We start from the raw sequence: 16,933 nt of genomic DNA on the forward strand, positions 1-16,933 counted from the left end.
AAAACGTACTTAAAATATGTTCAGAAGAAATAATTTCACTAATATATAAGTCAGAAGTTTTTAAACCATAAACTGCAAAGTTAGTACAAAGATGTACTAAAGTCAACATAATTATACATGATGAGTTTGACGCTTATAGCTCTTAAACTAAAATAATATAAAATGAAAGTAATTTGTGTTTACATGTGTGTATGTAGGTGCAAAAGAATATGGGTGCATATGCCCATGGAGGCCAGAGGAAAACCTCATTGCCAGTCTCCAGGCACCATCATCTATCCGCCTGTCTGTCTATCTATTTATCTTTATTTATTTATTTAAAGACTAGGCTTCTCAATGGCCTGGAACTCAAAGAAGGTGAGACTGACTGGCCAGTGAGTCTCAAGGATTCCCCTGGCTCCGCATCAACAGTGCAACTGCAAGCATGTACCACCATGTTCACTTTTTTACATGGGTTCAGGAGACCAAGTCCAGGTCCCTGCAAGAATTTTACTGACTTTACTTTCTCCCAAGTCCAATATATGCTTTTCAAATAAAAAGTATAAGCTCTAAAAATACTGGTGAAAAAAAAAGCTTATAGGTTCTTGCTGCCAGAGTAAGAAATAGAAAATCACCCAATCACCACCTCCTACAAACATTTACCATTGTTTGTCAGATCTGTACTAGTATAGAAAAGTTTTTTTTTTTTTTGCTGACAACATATGTTATTATTTCATTGCTGCTGTTTTAGCGGGACTTGGGGGATTCTTTTAGACAGGGTCTCACTCATTATTCTGCCCTCGTTAGGATGGAATTCACTATGTAGACCAGGCTAGCCTGGAACTCACAGAAACCTGCTGTAAGGGTTCCCCAAGGGTCCATGTACTAACTAATGGCTTGATCCTAGGGTAATGCTACTGGAAGACTTTAGGAAACAGACCCTAGCGGGGTGTCTTCTAAGTCACCATCCCTAAATAGTACTGTAGGATGCCAGGCTCTTCCTCCTCTTCTGCCTTCTGGCCACAAGCTAAGTAGTTCTGTTCTACTACACACTCTCCACTACTGTCACCAGCACTTGCCACAGGCCTAAAAACAAGCTACATCATGAACTAGAAACTCGTAAAACAATGATCCAAAATAAACCTTGTCTCTTTCCAGGTGGGCTGTCTGAGGCACTCCCACTAGAAAGCTGATTTACACAAGCTCTCCCCTGAGTAACCAGGAGAGCCCGAACCAGAGAGGCAGCAGTGATACTGGCTGACCCCACTCTTCTCCATGGGTCTCCTCAACATCACACCTCTTCCCATCTCTCCCATCCTCTGAGGAGTACTTACCATTATACATTTCTCGTATTACCTCTCCCCACCTTTTTTCACATTAAAAACACAGGTTCAATGCTTTAAACCATGTTTTAATGATACACTTGTGATAAACTGTGTTGACTCAGCCAAAGAAATACACACAAACCTGTATGCCAGTATGGGTGCAGGCTAACTTTGTAAATTCAATACATCTTCCATCATTCACATCCCAGAGGCACATCTCTCTATAAAATAAAATAATAGCTCAGTCTGAATCTAATATACAAAAGTAGCTTTGTCACAGTGGCTTAGAGTTAAGCTGACACTGAAACTAATATATTACAGAAAGAAAAGTAGTTTACATTCATTATTGCTCCTGATCAAATTTTCCATTCCTGTCCCTCATTTACAACCTGTCAACACTCCACTTCCTTCTTATAGTAGAAATACATTCCTGGTTCCTCACTGGTTGCTAGACTCTTGTGAATGGTTCTCAGTAGAGCTTCTATGAGGCTCTCCAACTTCTTCACAAAGGTTCCTGATAGTGACCTCTTTTTTTTTTTTTTTTTTTTTTTTTTTTTTTGGTTTTTGTTTTTTTGGTTTTTCAAGACAGGGTTTTTCTGTGGCTTTGGAGGCTGTCCTGGAACTCGCTTGGTAGTCCAGGCTGGTCTCGAACTCACAGAGATCCGCCTGCCTCTGCCTCCCGAGTGCTGGGATTAAAGGCATGCGCCACCAACGCCCGGCGATAGTGACCTCTTTAACTGACAGTTGTTCCCTCATCCTGAAGCTCAAAGTAAGGACGATAATGAAGCAGAAGCCGCCTTGGGGCCACGCACTGAAGAGATAAAATTGCCATCGATTACTGCCCCGTGTGGTCAGTGTACCCTGCACATGCAGCACTGCAGAACATAAATCACCTAAGGTCAACAGGGTTCCCAAGGTTAGCTCATCGCTGCAGCTCTTATTCGTGGTAGCTTTATTGCAAGAATACCAAAAAATCCTTACCTTTCAAACTAATGAATACACTGAAAATTAGAAGTACCAATATGCCTTTTCTTTTAAAGAAATAAGGTTTATTTAACAGAAAATATTAATAAAATATAATGATATTTACTGGAGTTTTTATTTTGGTGTCATTTTGTTATATCTCAAATGATATAAAAATATTTGTGTTGTTTGGTAGATGGTTTTTGAGACAGAGTCTTGCTATGTAGCCCAGGCTGATGTAGCCCAGGCTGACCTGGAATTTACTATGTATTAGAGGCCATGCTGGCCTCTAACTTGCAGCAATCCTCCTGCTTCTCCTCCTAGAGTGCTGGGATTACAGATATGCCAAACATATACCACAGTGCCATGCTGAAACAATTTTCAATCAACATTCACCTGAAAACAAGTGTTCCAATGCAAATCATCTTTTAATTGACAAAAAAAGTACTATATTTTTACTTAATGTTATCTCTTCCTATTCCAAATAAAGTTAAATTCCAGCCCAAAAATTATAGAGGGGGAAAAGATACTTTATATCAATTTCTATAAGTTCTCTAACTTGTTTCAAAAAAAATCCAAAAATGTTTGCACAGTTCTTCCCAGTCTGGGCCCCACAGACACTGCTCAATGGCCTGCCTGTCTCTCCAGCACAAGACCCATTCTGAGATGGGACAGAATTAGCTTCAACAGCACACAAACAACCAGCATCACAATGGCCAAGACTTGGTGGTGATCCGCCTCCCTGCTGGTGACAAGCTGGCATCCCCTGAGTTTTTTAAAAGCCCCAAAGCTGCCTGCTGATTCAATAAAAATGTCATGCAAACTAATGGCCATGTTTCAATTTTCAATATATTCTGAGCTTCTCCAAAGCAAAGAAAAGTAATGAAGTATTACAGAAAATCAGTTGTGAAATGTATGTCCTTAAAACTATAATTCAAGGGCTGGAGAGATGGCTCAGTAGTTAAGAGCACTGGTTCCTCTTCCTGAGAACCCGGGTTCAATTCCCAGCATCCACATAGCAGCTCACAACTGTCTGTACAGGACTCCTGTTCCAGGGGATCCAATACCCTCAATACAGACATAGATGCAGGGAAAACACAAATGTACATAATATACAAAAAACGGATTTTGAAAAAAATAAAGAAAACTATAATTCATACCGCTTGTGGTGGTACACAGCTTTAGTCCCAGCACTCAGGAGGCAGAGGCTGGTCTCTTTGAGTATGAGACCAGCCTGATCTAAAACATGAGCTCCAGAACAGCCAGGGCTACACAGAGAAATCCTGTCTCCAAAAAACAAACTAACAAAAACCCTATAATTCAAACATTCTCCTTCAGCTGTACACAGTGCAAGAAAATACGGCAACAGGAAGAAAAGTGTCCCTAAATGGGTGCTAGTTGTAAAATACAAAACATAGCCGGGCGTTGGTGGCGCACGCCTTTAATCCCAGCACTCGGGAGGCAGAGGCAGGCGGATCTCTGTGAGTTCGAGACCAGCCTGGCCTACCAAGTGAGTTCCAGGACAGCCTCCAAAGCCACAGAGAAACCCTGTCTCGAAAAACAAAACAAAACAAAACAAAACAAAATTACAAAACATAAAAGATATGGTAATCTATGCACACAATTTAAGATTTATTTTTATATTTTACCTATGTGTTTATGTGTGGTATGCCATATGCATGTGGGTGCCTACAGAAGCACGAAGAGGCTATTGGTTCCCCTGGAGTTCAACTTAAAGGGGGTCATAAGTTGCCTGACATGGGTTGAGAACGAAATTTGTGTCCTCTGAAAGAGTAGGAAGTGCCATCTAACTCTGAGTCATCTCCCCTGCCCCTATGAACACAGTTTTGAAGTGACAAATGAATACTGCATCCTTTTATTGAGCCAGGTCTCACTGCGGAGCCCTGGCTAGCTTGCAGATTTCTCTGTTCAGCAGGCTGGCCTCAAACTCACAGAGATCTACCTGACTCTGCCTCCTACATGATTGGATTAAAGGTGTACACCACCACACCCAGCCAAAATCTACATTTTTTAAGATATGAAAATTTAGGAGGAAAAGGAGAAACTTGACTAAAAAAAATGAAAATAAAAAAAAATATTACAGGGCAGTAGTTAGTTGCACACGCCTTTAATTCCAACACTTGGAGGCAGAGGCAGGCCAATCTCTGAGTTCAAGGCTAGCCTGTTCTACAGAGAGTTCCAGAATAGCCAGGGCTACACAGAGAAACCCTATCTTGAAAATCCAAACTAAACAAAACAACAACAAAACAAAACAGACTACGACTTACCCATTTGCAGATGCACTCACAGTGTACTGTTTGTCCCCAGAAGCACAAGCTTTTGACAAACAAGTGATTGATGCTGTGTGACCAAATAACAGTGCTCGGGGATTAACCTAGAAATCCAAAAATATGCTGCTATAAATAACACACTAAAACGTTAACCATGGGGGCTGGAGAGACGGTGCGTGATTAAAAGCACATACCATTCTTTCAGGTTACCTGAGTTTGGCTCACAGCCAAATGCCTGTAACTCCAGCTTCTGCTCTCTGTGAACATCCAACAACATGTGTACATACACACAAAGAATCACACATAAACACGTAAGTAAATAATTTTTTAAAGTTAACCTTCAATTAGTAATCATGTTAAGTACTCAATATCAATATAAAGACACAAACTGAAAAACAGAATAATGACCAGAACACTGAAAAGTAAGTGTAGGCAAACAGTGAACGAGGTAATTACTGGCTTATATTTAAGATGTAATACTCACTTCCAGATCTTCTGAAAGATCCCAGAGACATATTTGTCCATCATGACATCCAGTTACAATTGTGCCCCCATCATCAGTTAACAGTATTGATGAAATGCAATGGGTAGGTGCTTTGCGACCCCAAAGAACAATGGGCAGAACTAGACTGTTTCCTGCCATTGCGTTTTCAAACCTGAAATATGTAGTAAGAATAATGTCAGATATAATATTCTTTCTAAAACATATTTATGCCTTTATTATGAAGTCAATTTATATTAATTTGAAAATAGTATTTTCCAAATATAAAAATTTTTTGTTGTTGTTTTTTTCAAGACAGGGTTTCTGTGTAGCTTTGGAGCCTCCTGGAACTCGATGTGTAGACCAGGCTGGCCTCTAACACACAGAGATCCACCTGCCTCTGCCTCCTGAGTGCTGGGATTAAAAGTGTGTGCCACCACTGCCCCATCCAAATATCAAACTTTAGCCACTTAAAATCTCAAATAACAGTGGCTAATTTATCATAACCACTCCAAAATTAAGGACTTGAGAAAAATGACAAAAGTATTTCCTGGAGGCATTCATAAAATTTAAATTCAAAATTTTACTAATGAAAGGCTAATAATTTTAATGCACATTTACTTATCATGAGTGTATAAAGCAACTTTAAGTGCATAATTTTATTTATTTCAAATCCTAAAAATAATCTTCCCAGGTTAGAAGACAGGAGAATGAGGTTTAAACTTTACCTCCCGAGGCAGAGAACTAACAAGCCATAGTGCTCAAATCTAAGCCTTGACTGTCTGGTGCCAAGTCATCTTCCATGAATAAAACAGTCAAATACAAAACCTATATTCAGAAAATTCAGTATATGCCACCTGGCTTTGATGGTGCATGCCTTTAATCCCAGAGCTTGGGAAGCAGAGACAGGTAGATCCCTGATTTCTAGGTCAGCCTGGTCTACAAAGAGTTCCAGGACAGCCAGGACTACGCAAAAAAAAAACATTGTCTCCAAAAAACACAAACTAACAAAAAACAGAAAGAAAGAAAGAAAGAAAGAAAGAAAGAAAGGAAGGAAGGAAGGAAGGAAGGAAGGAAGGAAGGAAGGAAGGAGAAACGAGGAAGGGAAGGAGGGAAGGAGGAGCAGGGAGGGAGGGAGGGAAGGGAAAGGGAAAGGGAAGGGAAAAGGAAGGGGAAAGGAAAAGGGAAAGGGAAAGGGCACAAAAAACTATGGACAAAGATTGTAAAGAACTTCCAAAGGTCTAAGACTCCTTCTAGGCACTGTGCAGGTGTAAATATAAACATAATTAATTTCAATCAATACTGGCATTCCATAAGGTAAGCACTATAGCACTCTCTTTTCACAGACACTGAAGCAGAGTCAGGAAATGACAAGTGATAGACCCCAGAATCTAGGTCTTCCTTCACCTCTGCCACTGCGAGTACAGTGGTCTCAAACCTCAGAAAGTTTCCAAAGTAGTATAAAATAATAATCCCCTCCCGAAACAAAGAAACAAAAAGATCTGTTTCACTGTGTGCTGACCATTCAGTGAACATACTTAATGAGAAACTCATATAACCACACTTACTCCAAAGGTCAAATAGGTTCTTTTTGCAGTGAAATCCAGAGGAAAAATAATTTCCTTTAAGCGAAGTCTGGTGAGGAGATTTAACTTAGAATGATAGATATACAGTGTATAATCAGGTATACCTCTTGCAGGAAAGCATAAACACAAGAAATCATTGTTTCACATAACAAAATTAAGATGAAGTTGGTAACCCACTTAACTGTTAGAACTGTGTGGCTAAAGACCTAAATAAATAATGAGTTTGGAGAAGTCAGAATAAAGCAGTCAAAGAGAGCTCCTGACAAAGCAGAGCTCTGCTAGATCCGGGAGTCACCTACAGTCCAGCACATGATCAACCAAAAGAAATTATCAAAAAAAGGGGAAGTAAAAAGGTAGGAGGGATATTAAAATGCCTACCATTAAACAGGCTACATACTATCTTTATTTTGACTGCAATGTATAACTTTCAGTCTTTCTCCAAAACATCTTCTCATTACAAATAAAAGGTATATATTGAAAGAAAATTTTCAAAAAGACACTTCTTATGAATAGAGTCTGTTTGTGTCTTATCTAGTTCACAAGCTATCATGAGACTGTGTCATGTCAGTTTTACAAGCTATCATAAGATTACAATTATTTCCATATTCTTATCAGATACTAGCAAGGAAAACTAAGCTCTGAACTGATCTTAATAAATTTGGAACAGTGTGTTCCTGGAAGCATGGCATTCTCAAAAAAGACTTTCTGGAAAAGAATATTTGGAAGGAGTTCATTTTTCCTGGTGACAACATTCACTTTAAATCATATCACCAAAAATTTCTTCCAGCAAACAAGCAAGCACAAAGCACTGAACACACCTGAGGACTTCTGGGAAGAACACCATCCCTTAGATACTCCAGGAGCCATTCAATACCAAACCCAAGTTAAAGGCAATGAAAACAGACCTAAGTCTACGGGTAGACAGTAGTAAGTACCTCATAACATTACTTTCCCAAGCCCTTAAAAGTCTAATAAAATAAAAGTGAAACTTTAGAAAAGCCACCAGAAGCACTAATGCAATAACATGAAATAAAGGACAATATGGCTTACAGCACTAAATCATAACAAATACTTCTATGGCTAAACTTATCTCTAAATAACTGACTACAAATGTGAAATGAGCAAAGTAGCCCAAATTTAACTCAACTGAATCATCAGATCACAGGATTTGGGACAGATTTAATCATCAGACCACAAGAATCTAAATCTGAACTTCAACTGACGAGCCAAAACACAGAATGATATCGCTATGGATTATTTTAAGTAGAAAAGGAGACCATATAAGTTCTCCAGTCAGTCACCAGCATTCAAATAGTCAATTCATTTGTTAATACTCCATTCTTGATATGGCTAACATTATCATCTATTGCTTGAAAGGAACTATATTCCCAAAAAATTTTATAGCAAATCAAAATAAACCAAGTCACAGGATCCATTGGGAAAAAATATCCTATATTCATAGAAAGGCCAAAAACGAAACTATTACACTAATGACTAAAATAGTCAGTGTAGCTTAATAGGAATGCTTGAAAAAATTATGTTACTAACTTTGCAAAGTACTGTATGTATGTATACTAACATTTTCTAACTAGTGCTCTCAGAGAGAAATGCTATATTTCAAACTATAGTATTATCTTATTCTAGATGCTTCTGGAAACTCAAGACAGAATGGGGGCAATGGCTCGGTGGAGAACGCACTTGTTGTACAAGTGTGAGGATCTGGAACTGTGAGGTACATTGTTTTGTCAAATTTTCACAGACTGTTTGAGCTTCAAGGGAAAATGGCTCTGGACTCTAGAAGCAGGAGTGGTTACACATGCCTAAAATCCTAGTACTGGGGAAGCAGGAGCAGGAGGATCTCTTTGAGTTCAAGGCCAGCCTGGTCGTCACAGTGAATCCCAGGACAGCGAAAGATACACAGTGAGAACTCAAGAAAACAAAAACAAGCCGGGTGATGGTGGTGGCGCACACCGCCTTTAATCCCAGCACTCGGGAGGCAGAGGCAGGCGGATCTCTGTGAGTTCGAGGCCAGGCTGGACTCGACAGCCTCCAAAACAATACAGAGAAACCCTGTCTCGTAAAACCAAAAAAAAAAAAAAAAAAAAAAAAAAAAGAAAAGAAAAGAAAACAAAAACAAGATGAATTTTCTCTATGCCTGTGTCCTTACTACAAATTTATTAAAGACTTGGAAAAACTGAAGCAGACGATGAAGAGGGAGCTAGGAGAGAAAATTCAGGAAAGAAATCCAGTACTAGGAAAGATAAAGGAAGGAAGGAGGGAGGGAGAGAAAGAGGGAGGGAGGGGGGAAGGAGGGAGAGAGCAGGGGAGGGAGGGAGGAGGCAAGAAGAGAAATCCCTTACTCAGCTTCTTCCTTAGCAAAGCGTTTCTGAGATTAAGGGGCTGTGAGGGACACAACCTTCTGACAGACTCACAGCACGCAGCTGACAAGACCATCCTTTCCCATCTGGATGACAAGCAACTTGAACTCGACACTTTAGGGTTGCTATGGTAAAAGAAGTCCCAGTATTCAGAAGACTGTGTGGAGTGCACAGATGGTAACACGGCAACACACTTATTTCTTATTACTGAAACAGCTCTAAATATGTGAGGTATAAGTTTTGAATAACTGCGTGGCTATCTTTTCAGAAATAATCACAATCTGAAAAGGCTTTCACAGATTTTGAGGCATATTAATGGTGTTTTTAATGTCTACAGCTACCATCAGCTACCCGAGCTCTACACTGATCTTCCATCTATCACCCACCTGCATCAACTTTAGCAGTTACTGATTTGCCAAAAGCAAAACATGCCTGCCAGCTCTTACTCTGCAGCAGAAATAGATTCCATTCAGTAGAAGGAACTTGTTTTCTTGTCTTACCTCGTATCTTGCCTGCACCTCCAATCATTTCCACTACTGCCCTATTATCAAACTCTAAATTGAGTCCTGAAACTTTACCATACAAAATAAAATGCCCAGAAGAAGAAACAACCAAGGCAGAGGTCAAAACGTCTCAATAATCAGGAGATCAGTAGAATATGCTGTGTAAGTGTGAAGGTGTGAGAGTCACCTTGGCTGGAGAAGTAGCAGCTCTCCCATTGGCTGGCTCTAAACTCTGACGATATATGTAACCTAAGTTACAGCATTCATATTTATATTACCTTCCTCCTTAGAGACCATAGAGAAGAGCTCTGCCTAGCTACAAACCGCTCCTGACTAGGTCACCAATGACCGCCCAAGCTAAATAAAGCTCAAGTCTTGTTCTTTATCTTAACTAATCTACCAGCAGCATTTGACATAATTCATACAGCCTCCTTCTTTACCTAGCCTCTACATCTGCATACTCTCATGACTTTTATTCTATTTTTCCTCCCCTAGTTCCCATTCTTCCTCCTTAAATGTGTGTGTGTGTGTGTGTGTGTGTGTGTGTGTGTGTGTGTGTGTGTGTTAATATATCTAGCCCTCACCTGGCAGCAAAGTGATCCTGGATCATGGTGCTGCAAATGCCAAGTGGCTCATGGGACCCAGTCTGCTGGTGGTGCATAAATTGACAGAGAAATATGAATGAATAACAGAGAATGATGCATAGAGTGTGGGAATTAGCAATTATGCACAGGAAGCTTTGAGAGACGGTTATTTACTGTAGTCTGCCAGATAAATTGGGGTGCTTTAAAGAGTGTGAAGGCCACAGTGAGCTCTACAATCCTGTCAGGAGAGATGACAGAAGTCAATGAGGCGCTTCACAGGAAATCTGGGGTTCATCCACAAACCCTTCCATGAAGATGGTTGGGTGGATGATCATGACCCTGAGCGACCCTTCAGAACTGAATGAACTAATGAGTGATGAAATGTATGAGAAAACTGTGAGATTCATTAAGGAGTGAACACGGCGCACACACACACACACATACACACACACACACAGAGAGAGAGAGAGAGAGAGAGAGAGAGAGAGAGAGAGAGAGAGAGAGAGAGAGAGAGAGAGCAAAAACAAGGTGACAGAACATCTCAGCATGGTCATCTTAAATTAGTGCCGCATAAAAGACTTGAAATAGCTTGTAAGCTTGTAGCAAAACAATGGAAAAGAAACTATTCTAAAAAGTGCTACTAAAGAATTCCCCCCTCAACTTCCTACTGTATGCAGATAAACACAATGCGCATTGCATCTTTTTATAATGCCCTAGCCTATGCATTTAGACTAGAGACTAAAATCCAGTGTTTAGAATTCATGAGATTGTCTATGTTAAGTGGTTATGAAGCTGGGTGTAGTGGTGCACCAGCCTTTAGTTCCAGCACTCAGCAGGTAGATCTCTGTGAGTTCAAGGCCAACCTAGTCTACATAGCAAGTTCCTGGACAGCCAAGATACATGGTGAGCCCCTATCTTGGTTAGGGCTTCTATTGCTGTGATAAAACTCCATGACCATGAACAACTTTTGTAGGAAAGGATTAATTTCACTTACATTTCCATGTCCATCATCAAAGAAGTCAGGGCAGGAACCTGGAGGCAGGAACTGATGCAGAGGCCATGGAGGATGCTGCTTATGGGCTTGCTCCTCATGGTTTGCTCAGCCTGCTTTCTTACAGAACCCAGGACCACCAGCCCAGAGGTGGCATGGCCCAAAGTGAACTGAGCCCTCCCACATCAATCATCAGTCAAGAAAATGTACCACTGGCCAATCTGGTGGGGGAATTGTGTCAACTGATGTTTTCTCTTCCCAACTGACATGGCTTATGTCAAGCACACTACCAGAAAGAAAAAAAATAAGGTGATTATAAGAATTCCCTATTTCAGAATAACAATGTAAGTCTCACCTAATATAGTGAGACAATACATAACACATTTATATGCATCCCTGGACCTAGGCGAAATCCCTGGGAGCACGGAATATACCATGTCAGAAGAAGGGCAGTGCTGTCCTAATTTCACCATGGGTTTCCCTGGCTGCTGCTGCTCTTACACAGGGAGGGAAGGACAGGCTTTGCAGCACAGTGAAAACAAATGAGACAGTCATCCTCTTCAAGATAAAATGCTGTCTATACAATGACCCTGTGATGACCTGAAGATGAGAAGGCAAAGCTAGCCACAGCCACAGAGGCCAGGCAGTGGTGGTATATACCTTTAATCTCAGTAGCCACACTAGTTAGCCACAGAGGCCGGGCAATGGTGGTACATGCCTTTAATCCCAGAACTAGAGAGGTACATAAGACAGGAGCTCAGGATCCCATGTGGCATTCAGTCTCCAGTCAAGGTGAGGACAGAATCACCCCACCCTTGATAGTGTGCAGTCTGAGATTGGAATCTAAGGATTCGTGAAGACAGGATCACCCTCTCTGTCTGACGTGGAAGTTAGAGTTAGTGGCGGGCTGCTTTGCTTTTCTGATTTCAGCTTAAACCCCAGTTTCTGTCTCTGGGTTTTTATTATTCTTACTACATGACACTTCCCCCATTAATTTAGGGCTGTCTTCTGAACTCAAACTTCTATGTACAACTACGTTTTTGAAACTTAACAAATCCTAAAAATGAACCCTAATATTCCCCCCCGAACCCACTCCTTGCACAGTTTCCCACATCAGGTCACTAACAGCCTCCTGTAACTCCAACCCTAGGAACTTAATTCCCATTGTAAGGCAGTAGAAACTAATCCTTGCTGTTTAGAGGTGAGGCCCCTGGGAAATGATTATGACTGGCTAATGTCCTCAGAATGGAGCCTGTTAATTAAACATGGGTAATTTTATAAAAGCAGAGAGGGAGGCCGCGAGACACACAGGGCGCAAACAAACACACACACACACACACACACACACACACACACACACCTGTGCATTTCATATCATTCCCTATCTCTGGCTAGATGATACAGTGCTGCCTCAACTGAGAAGGCTGTTATCACCAAGTTGAGCCTCCAGGACTCTCCATAAAAACAGCCTATGTCACATTAAGAAAAACTCTGTGATACTGTGTTATTGGCAACAGACTAAGACAGAAGCCACAATATAAAACTGGGCAAACAAATGCATAGGTAATTTTACAAAAAGAAAAACCAAGAGAAGATAAAATGATTTTCAGAAAATGCTCTATTTCAGACTACGGGGGATACAGTTTGGTGGCAGAGGGCTTGCCTAGCATGTGTGAGACCCTGGGTTCAACCCCAGTACCACAAAGAAAAAAATTAGAGCTCAAATTCATTGTAAATTGATATTTAATATTTTATTTAATAGTTGGAAAAAGAGATGGTGTACTGAGTACCACTAGACACCAGTTCAGGGACAGGATATGGGAACCCCAGGAACTACCTTGCAGGAGTATAGATCTCTCCAGTTTATCCTACAACAATAATCAGGCAGAGCTCCAATAAATAAACGAATGCTATATAATCTGAAAACGTGTCTTCAGACATCTAAATGATATTCATGTTACAATCATCTCTACAGTGTTAGAAAAGTTAAGATGCTGTGGATAGTCACAAATGAAGCAGATAGAAGCTTCATTTGTAACAGGTATCTATCAACCAAAGTAAACAATCATTCTAAAATACCGTAGGGTGGGAGGCTAGAGAGATAGCTCAAAGTTTAAGAGCACTTGCTGCTCTTCCAACAACCTGAGTTCAGTTCTCAGCACCTACATCAGGTATCTCACAACCTCCAGAAAGTTCAGCTCCAGGAGATCCAATACCCATCCCATGCTCAACAGGCTTGCACACACATGGCATATAGTCACACAGATAAAAGTAAATCTTCTAGGGGAGGGGCAGTTTCAAGACAGGGTTTCTCAGTATAACAGTTCTGGCTATCCTGATACTGGCTTTGTAGACCAAGCTGGCCTTGAACTCAAGGATGCAACTGCCTCTGCCTCCATAGTGCTAGGATAAGAGGTGTGCACCATCCCCGCCCAGTAAAACTAAATCTTTTTATGCCAGCTCTCCCAATCTAAATCTTTTTTAAAGCAGTCGTCAGAGGGTAGAAGCAACAGTTAACTTAGGAAAATAAAAAAAAGACACAATACATAGCATGAAATAAGCTCTGGGCATTAAAAACTTAGGCACTCAAAACAATACACATTTAGTAACACAACAAAAGTAAACGCCTCACATACATTATATTGGCTGCCACTGGGTGAATAAGCAAGAAAATGGAAGTAAGAGTTGGAATAATGGGATAGAATATGAACTAGAATATTGAACCACGCCAGTGAAGAACACTGAACTCGGGCATCTCTACTGAGGTTCAAAACAAACTTTAAAGGTTCAAACACTGAAGTTCAAGGACATGCTACTTCTCAAGGTAGGCACCTTATAGGCAAAGAAATAGCTCACTCCTTTTTTAAGACATGGTCTCTCTATGTAGCCGGGGCTGTCCTGGAACTTGGGTTGGCCTCAAACTCAGACCCATCAGCCTCTGCCCCTCCCTCTGGAATGCTGGGACTTAAGGTGTGAGCATCCACACCCTGCCTACCTCACTTCTTTTAAAGTACTTAATGCTGAACTCTTACATGGAAAAACTGCATTCATGAGACAAGAAGAATGTCTGTATTACAGGGCTTTGCACCCCAAACTTTAAGTTCCCACAGGCAGGATTAAGTCTCCTTGATTCATCCAGTCACCCAAATCTTCTGTGCTTCTAGGAAGGTAGAGTTCTGGAGAATTTTCCGATAGAAGTGTTGACAAATTAGCTTCCCTGCATAATTTTAATTGGCATTTGACAATAAGGCACTCCTTTGTAGTATTGCTGGTTTGCTCTCTCAACTTGAAGCACCAGAGATCTACTGTTTTGGGGTAAAACTCAAAGTAGTTTTTCATTATTTATAATAAAGACAATTTCAATTCATGATTTTCATTTGAGATATGCCAACCACCTCCATACTGACATAAGGTGGTTTATAAAGTGAAAAGCTGAAACAAACAAAAAAAATTTATGCAACAAAACACCACAACTCAATTTCTTCCATGTAACATTCAATGGTTGTAGCCCTGTGAAGAAAGTCCTGAGAAATAAAGATTTTTAAAAGAATCATAGCTGGGTGTGGTGGTGCACTCCTTTAACCCCAGCACTCAGGAGGCAGCGGCAGGAGGTTGTCTGTGAGTTCAAGGCCAACCTGGTCTACAGCCCTAGACCTAGGGGAGCCAACGCTACCTAGGAAAAAACCCTGTCTCCAAAAACAAAAAAAAAAAAAAACCAAAAAACAAAATTAGGATGGAAGAAAGGAAGGAAGGAGGGAGGGAGGGAAGGAAGGAGCTTACCCTTTTTGTCCCAGGAGAAACATTACAGGGAAAGGAACAAATAGGAACACATAGCTGGTACTAAGTACTAAAGTCAGCCTCATGAAAACACACATGGGGCCTGTGATGCACCTGAACGGGCAAGAGTTTCAGAACATAAGAACCAGAGAATACTGCGTAGGGCTCAAGGTGCATACATTGAAGGTGGATCAAAGGCAGGGTAGCTCTGGCTGCGAGCATAGCTTCAGAATACCAGGATCCACCAGTAAGAAAAACAGCAGACATTCTGTCTGAGCAAGTCCCAAAAGAGAGCAGGCAAGTGGCAGCTCAGAGATGAACCTCTAACAGGCATTGTTGCCCCTAAGCCGGTAATACCAACGAAGGCGTAGTACCAACGGGAAAGGGGAGATCAGAACATATGCGCCCCAACGCATGAACGCCGCCCCGAAACATTACCAATGAACACCCAAAATCATCACTAATCACCCGGTCCAATTTACAGTGTCCCTGGGAGCAACGCAATCCACCTCAAGACTAGGGTCACTCTCCCAAGGAGCAAATGTCACCAGGCTAGATGCCCCAAAGAGACCCTGATGGGCCCCAACAGCGCTCCTGGAAAAAAAAAAAAAAAAAAAGGCTTCTGAAGCACCAAGCAAAGCAGTCAACCTTAACACTTTGACAGCCGGAACGACCCCCAGCCAGGAGGGCTCGTGCCCCTTGGTCTTTGACCCCTGCCTTCCAAGTTCTAGAGCTGGGCTTTCACCACAAGGCTCCAAAGCTCCTACCTGTCAATGCTTCACCTCAGGCGATAACCATGTCGTAGGAGATGCTGTGGGCTCCCCCGCAAAGAAGGCAAAGGAGGGGGCATATGCGAGGAGGGCCACGCGGCCGTAAGTCCGGGTGGGCGAACCCGGGGAACCGCACGCCCAGGCAGCCGCCCTCACCCTGCCTGGTTGCAAGGTGCCGCCGCCGCCGCCGCTGCTGCTGCTGCTGCTGCTGCAGTAAATCAGCTGACACCGGCCTCAATTGCCGTAAATCAGCTGACACCGGCCTCAACGGTGGTGACATGCGCGGCAACTGTCGCAAAAACGAGGCGGGGTGGAGACGGCTCTTGGTTTCTCAGCCCGCCCAGCCGAGGCAGGCGTGGTCTGGTTACTATGGCGACTGAAGCCCGCTAGAAGTGCGCCTCCGCCATGTTGGTTACTGCAAGTCTGGTCTACATTCGCTTCCTGTTTTCAAATCCCTTGTAGGGTGACAGAATAGCACACGAGGATGAGATGGTCAGTCTAGGAAATCAGGTCTTCCCTGGACCAGGATGGTGGAAGTTTACATTTTGCCCTCCAAAAAGTGGCTGGACATTGTTACTGTTTCTGGTCAGAAGGACAAGCATCTAAGGAAGCACCTCCACAAGCACACACACACATACTCAAAACACAAAATGAATATGTTTTCTGTATTTTTAACAAACCTGGCCAATTGCCACACAGGCACTAATTTCTCCTTGGCTTCCATCCATTAGTTCTAACCAACATTTGGGAAGAAGATGGACAAACCTAGGTTATTTATTGAGCTTGTTTTAATTTGTAAGCCATCAAAGAGGTTATCCTGATAACTGGGAAGAGCCGAAGCAACACTGAAGTGGAGGAAGTATGACCAGTGTTCTTCCCCTCCCACACTGAGGACTTTTATCCATTCTCTCTTCTCATAGAAGTATTACACAAGGGCAGACTTCCTCCAGTCGTGGAGCTCAGTTCCTGTTCTGTCTGGTCCTGTGTTGTGAGTAACAAACTAGTACTCCAGCCACTTTGGAAATCAGTGTTGCTAATTCTCAAAAGGCAAAAGGTAAATCTACCATAAGACCCAACTATGCTACTCTTTGGTATGTGCCCAAAGTCTTGACAACATGCTCCAGAGTTTCTTGTCCAGTCATGTCCTTTACTTCTCTGTCCACAATAGCAAGGAAACTGAACCTAAATATTCTGTTCAGCTGATGAACTTAAAACTGATGAATGAATAATGAAAAATGTGGTACATATATGAGGTAGGATGCTTTTGAGCTATTTTTAAAAAATGAAAATTTTCAAGCAAATTAATGG

The 16,933-nt window shown here is 41.7% G+C and overlaps 1 protein-coding gene across 2 annotated transcripts in view; it reads right to left on the reverse strand.

Annotated features, from left to right (window-relative positions):
• Window positions 1–15,844, reverse strand: part of Wdr7 (WD repeat domain 7) — a 253,422-nt gene extending 237,578 nt beyond the window's left edge. For both annotated transcript variants that reach the window (XM_013116796.3, XM_005074662.4), the window contains exons 1-4: window positions 15,623–15,844; window positions 5,040–5,211; window positions 4,553–4,659; window positions 1,444–1,522 (exon numbers count right to left, since the gene is read on the reverse strand). In XM_013116796.3, the coding sequence (XP_012972250.1) occupies window positions 1,444–1,522; window positions 4,553–4,659; window positions 5,040–5,198 (345 nt within the window). In that variant the 5' untranslated portion in view covers window positions 5,199–5,211; window positions 15,623–15,844. The remainder of the gene's footprint in view (window positions 1–1,443; window positions 1,523–4,552; window positions 4,660–5,039; window positions 5,212–15,622) is intronic.
• Window positions 15,845–16,933: the final 1,089 nt, after the last annotated feature.

Source organism: Mesocricetus auratus, unplaced genomic scaffold (genome assembly GCF_017639785.1).
Source record: "Mesocricetus auratus isolate SY011 unplaced genomic scaffold, BCM_Maur_2.0 Super-Scaffold_6730, whole genome shotgun sequence".
Lineage (NCBI taxonomy): Eukaryota > Metazoa > Chordata > Mammalia > Rodentia > Cricetidae > Mesocricetus > Mesocricetus auratus.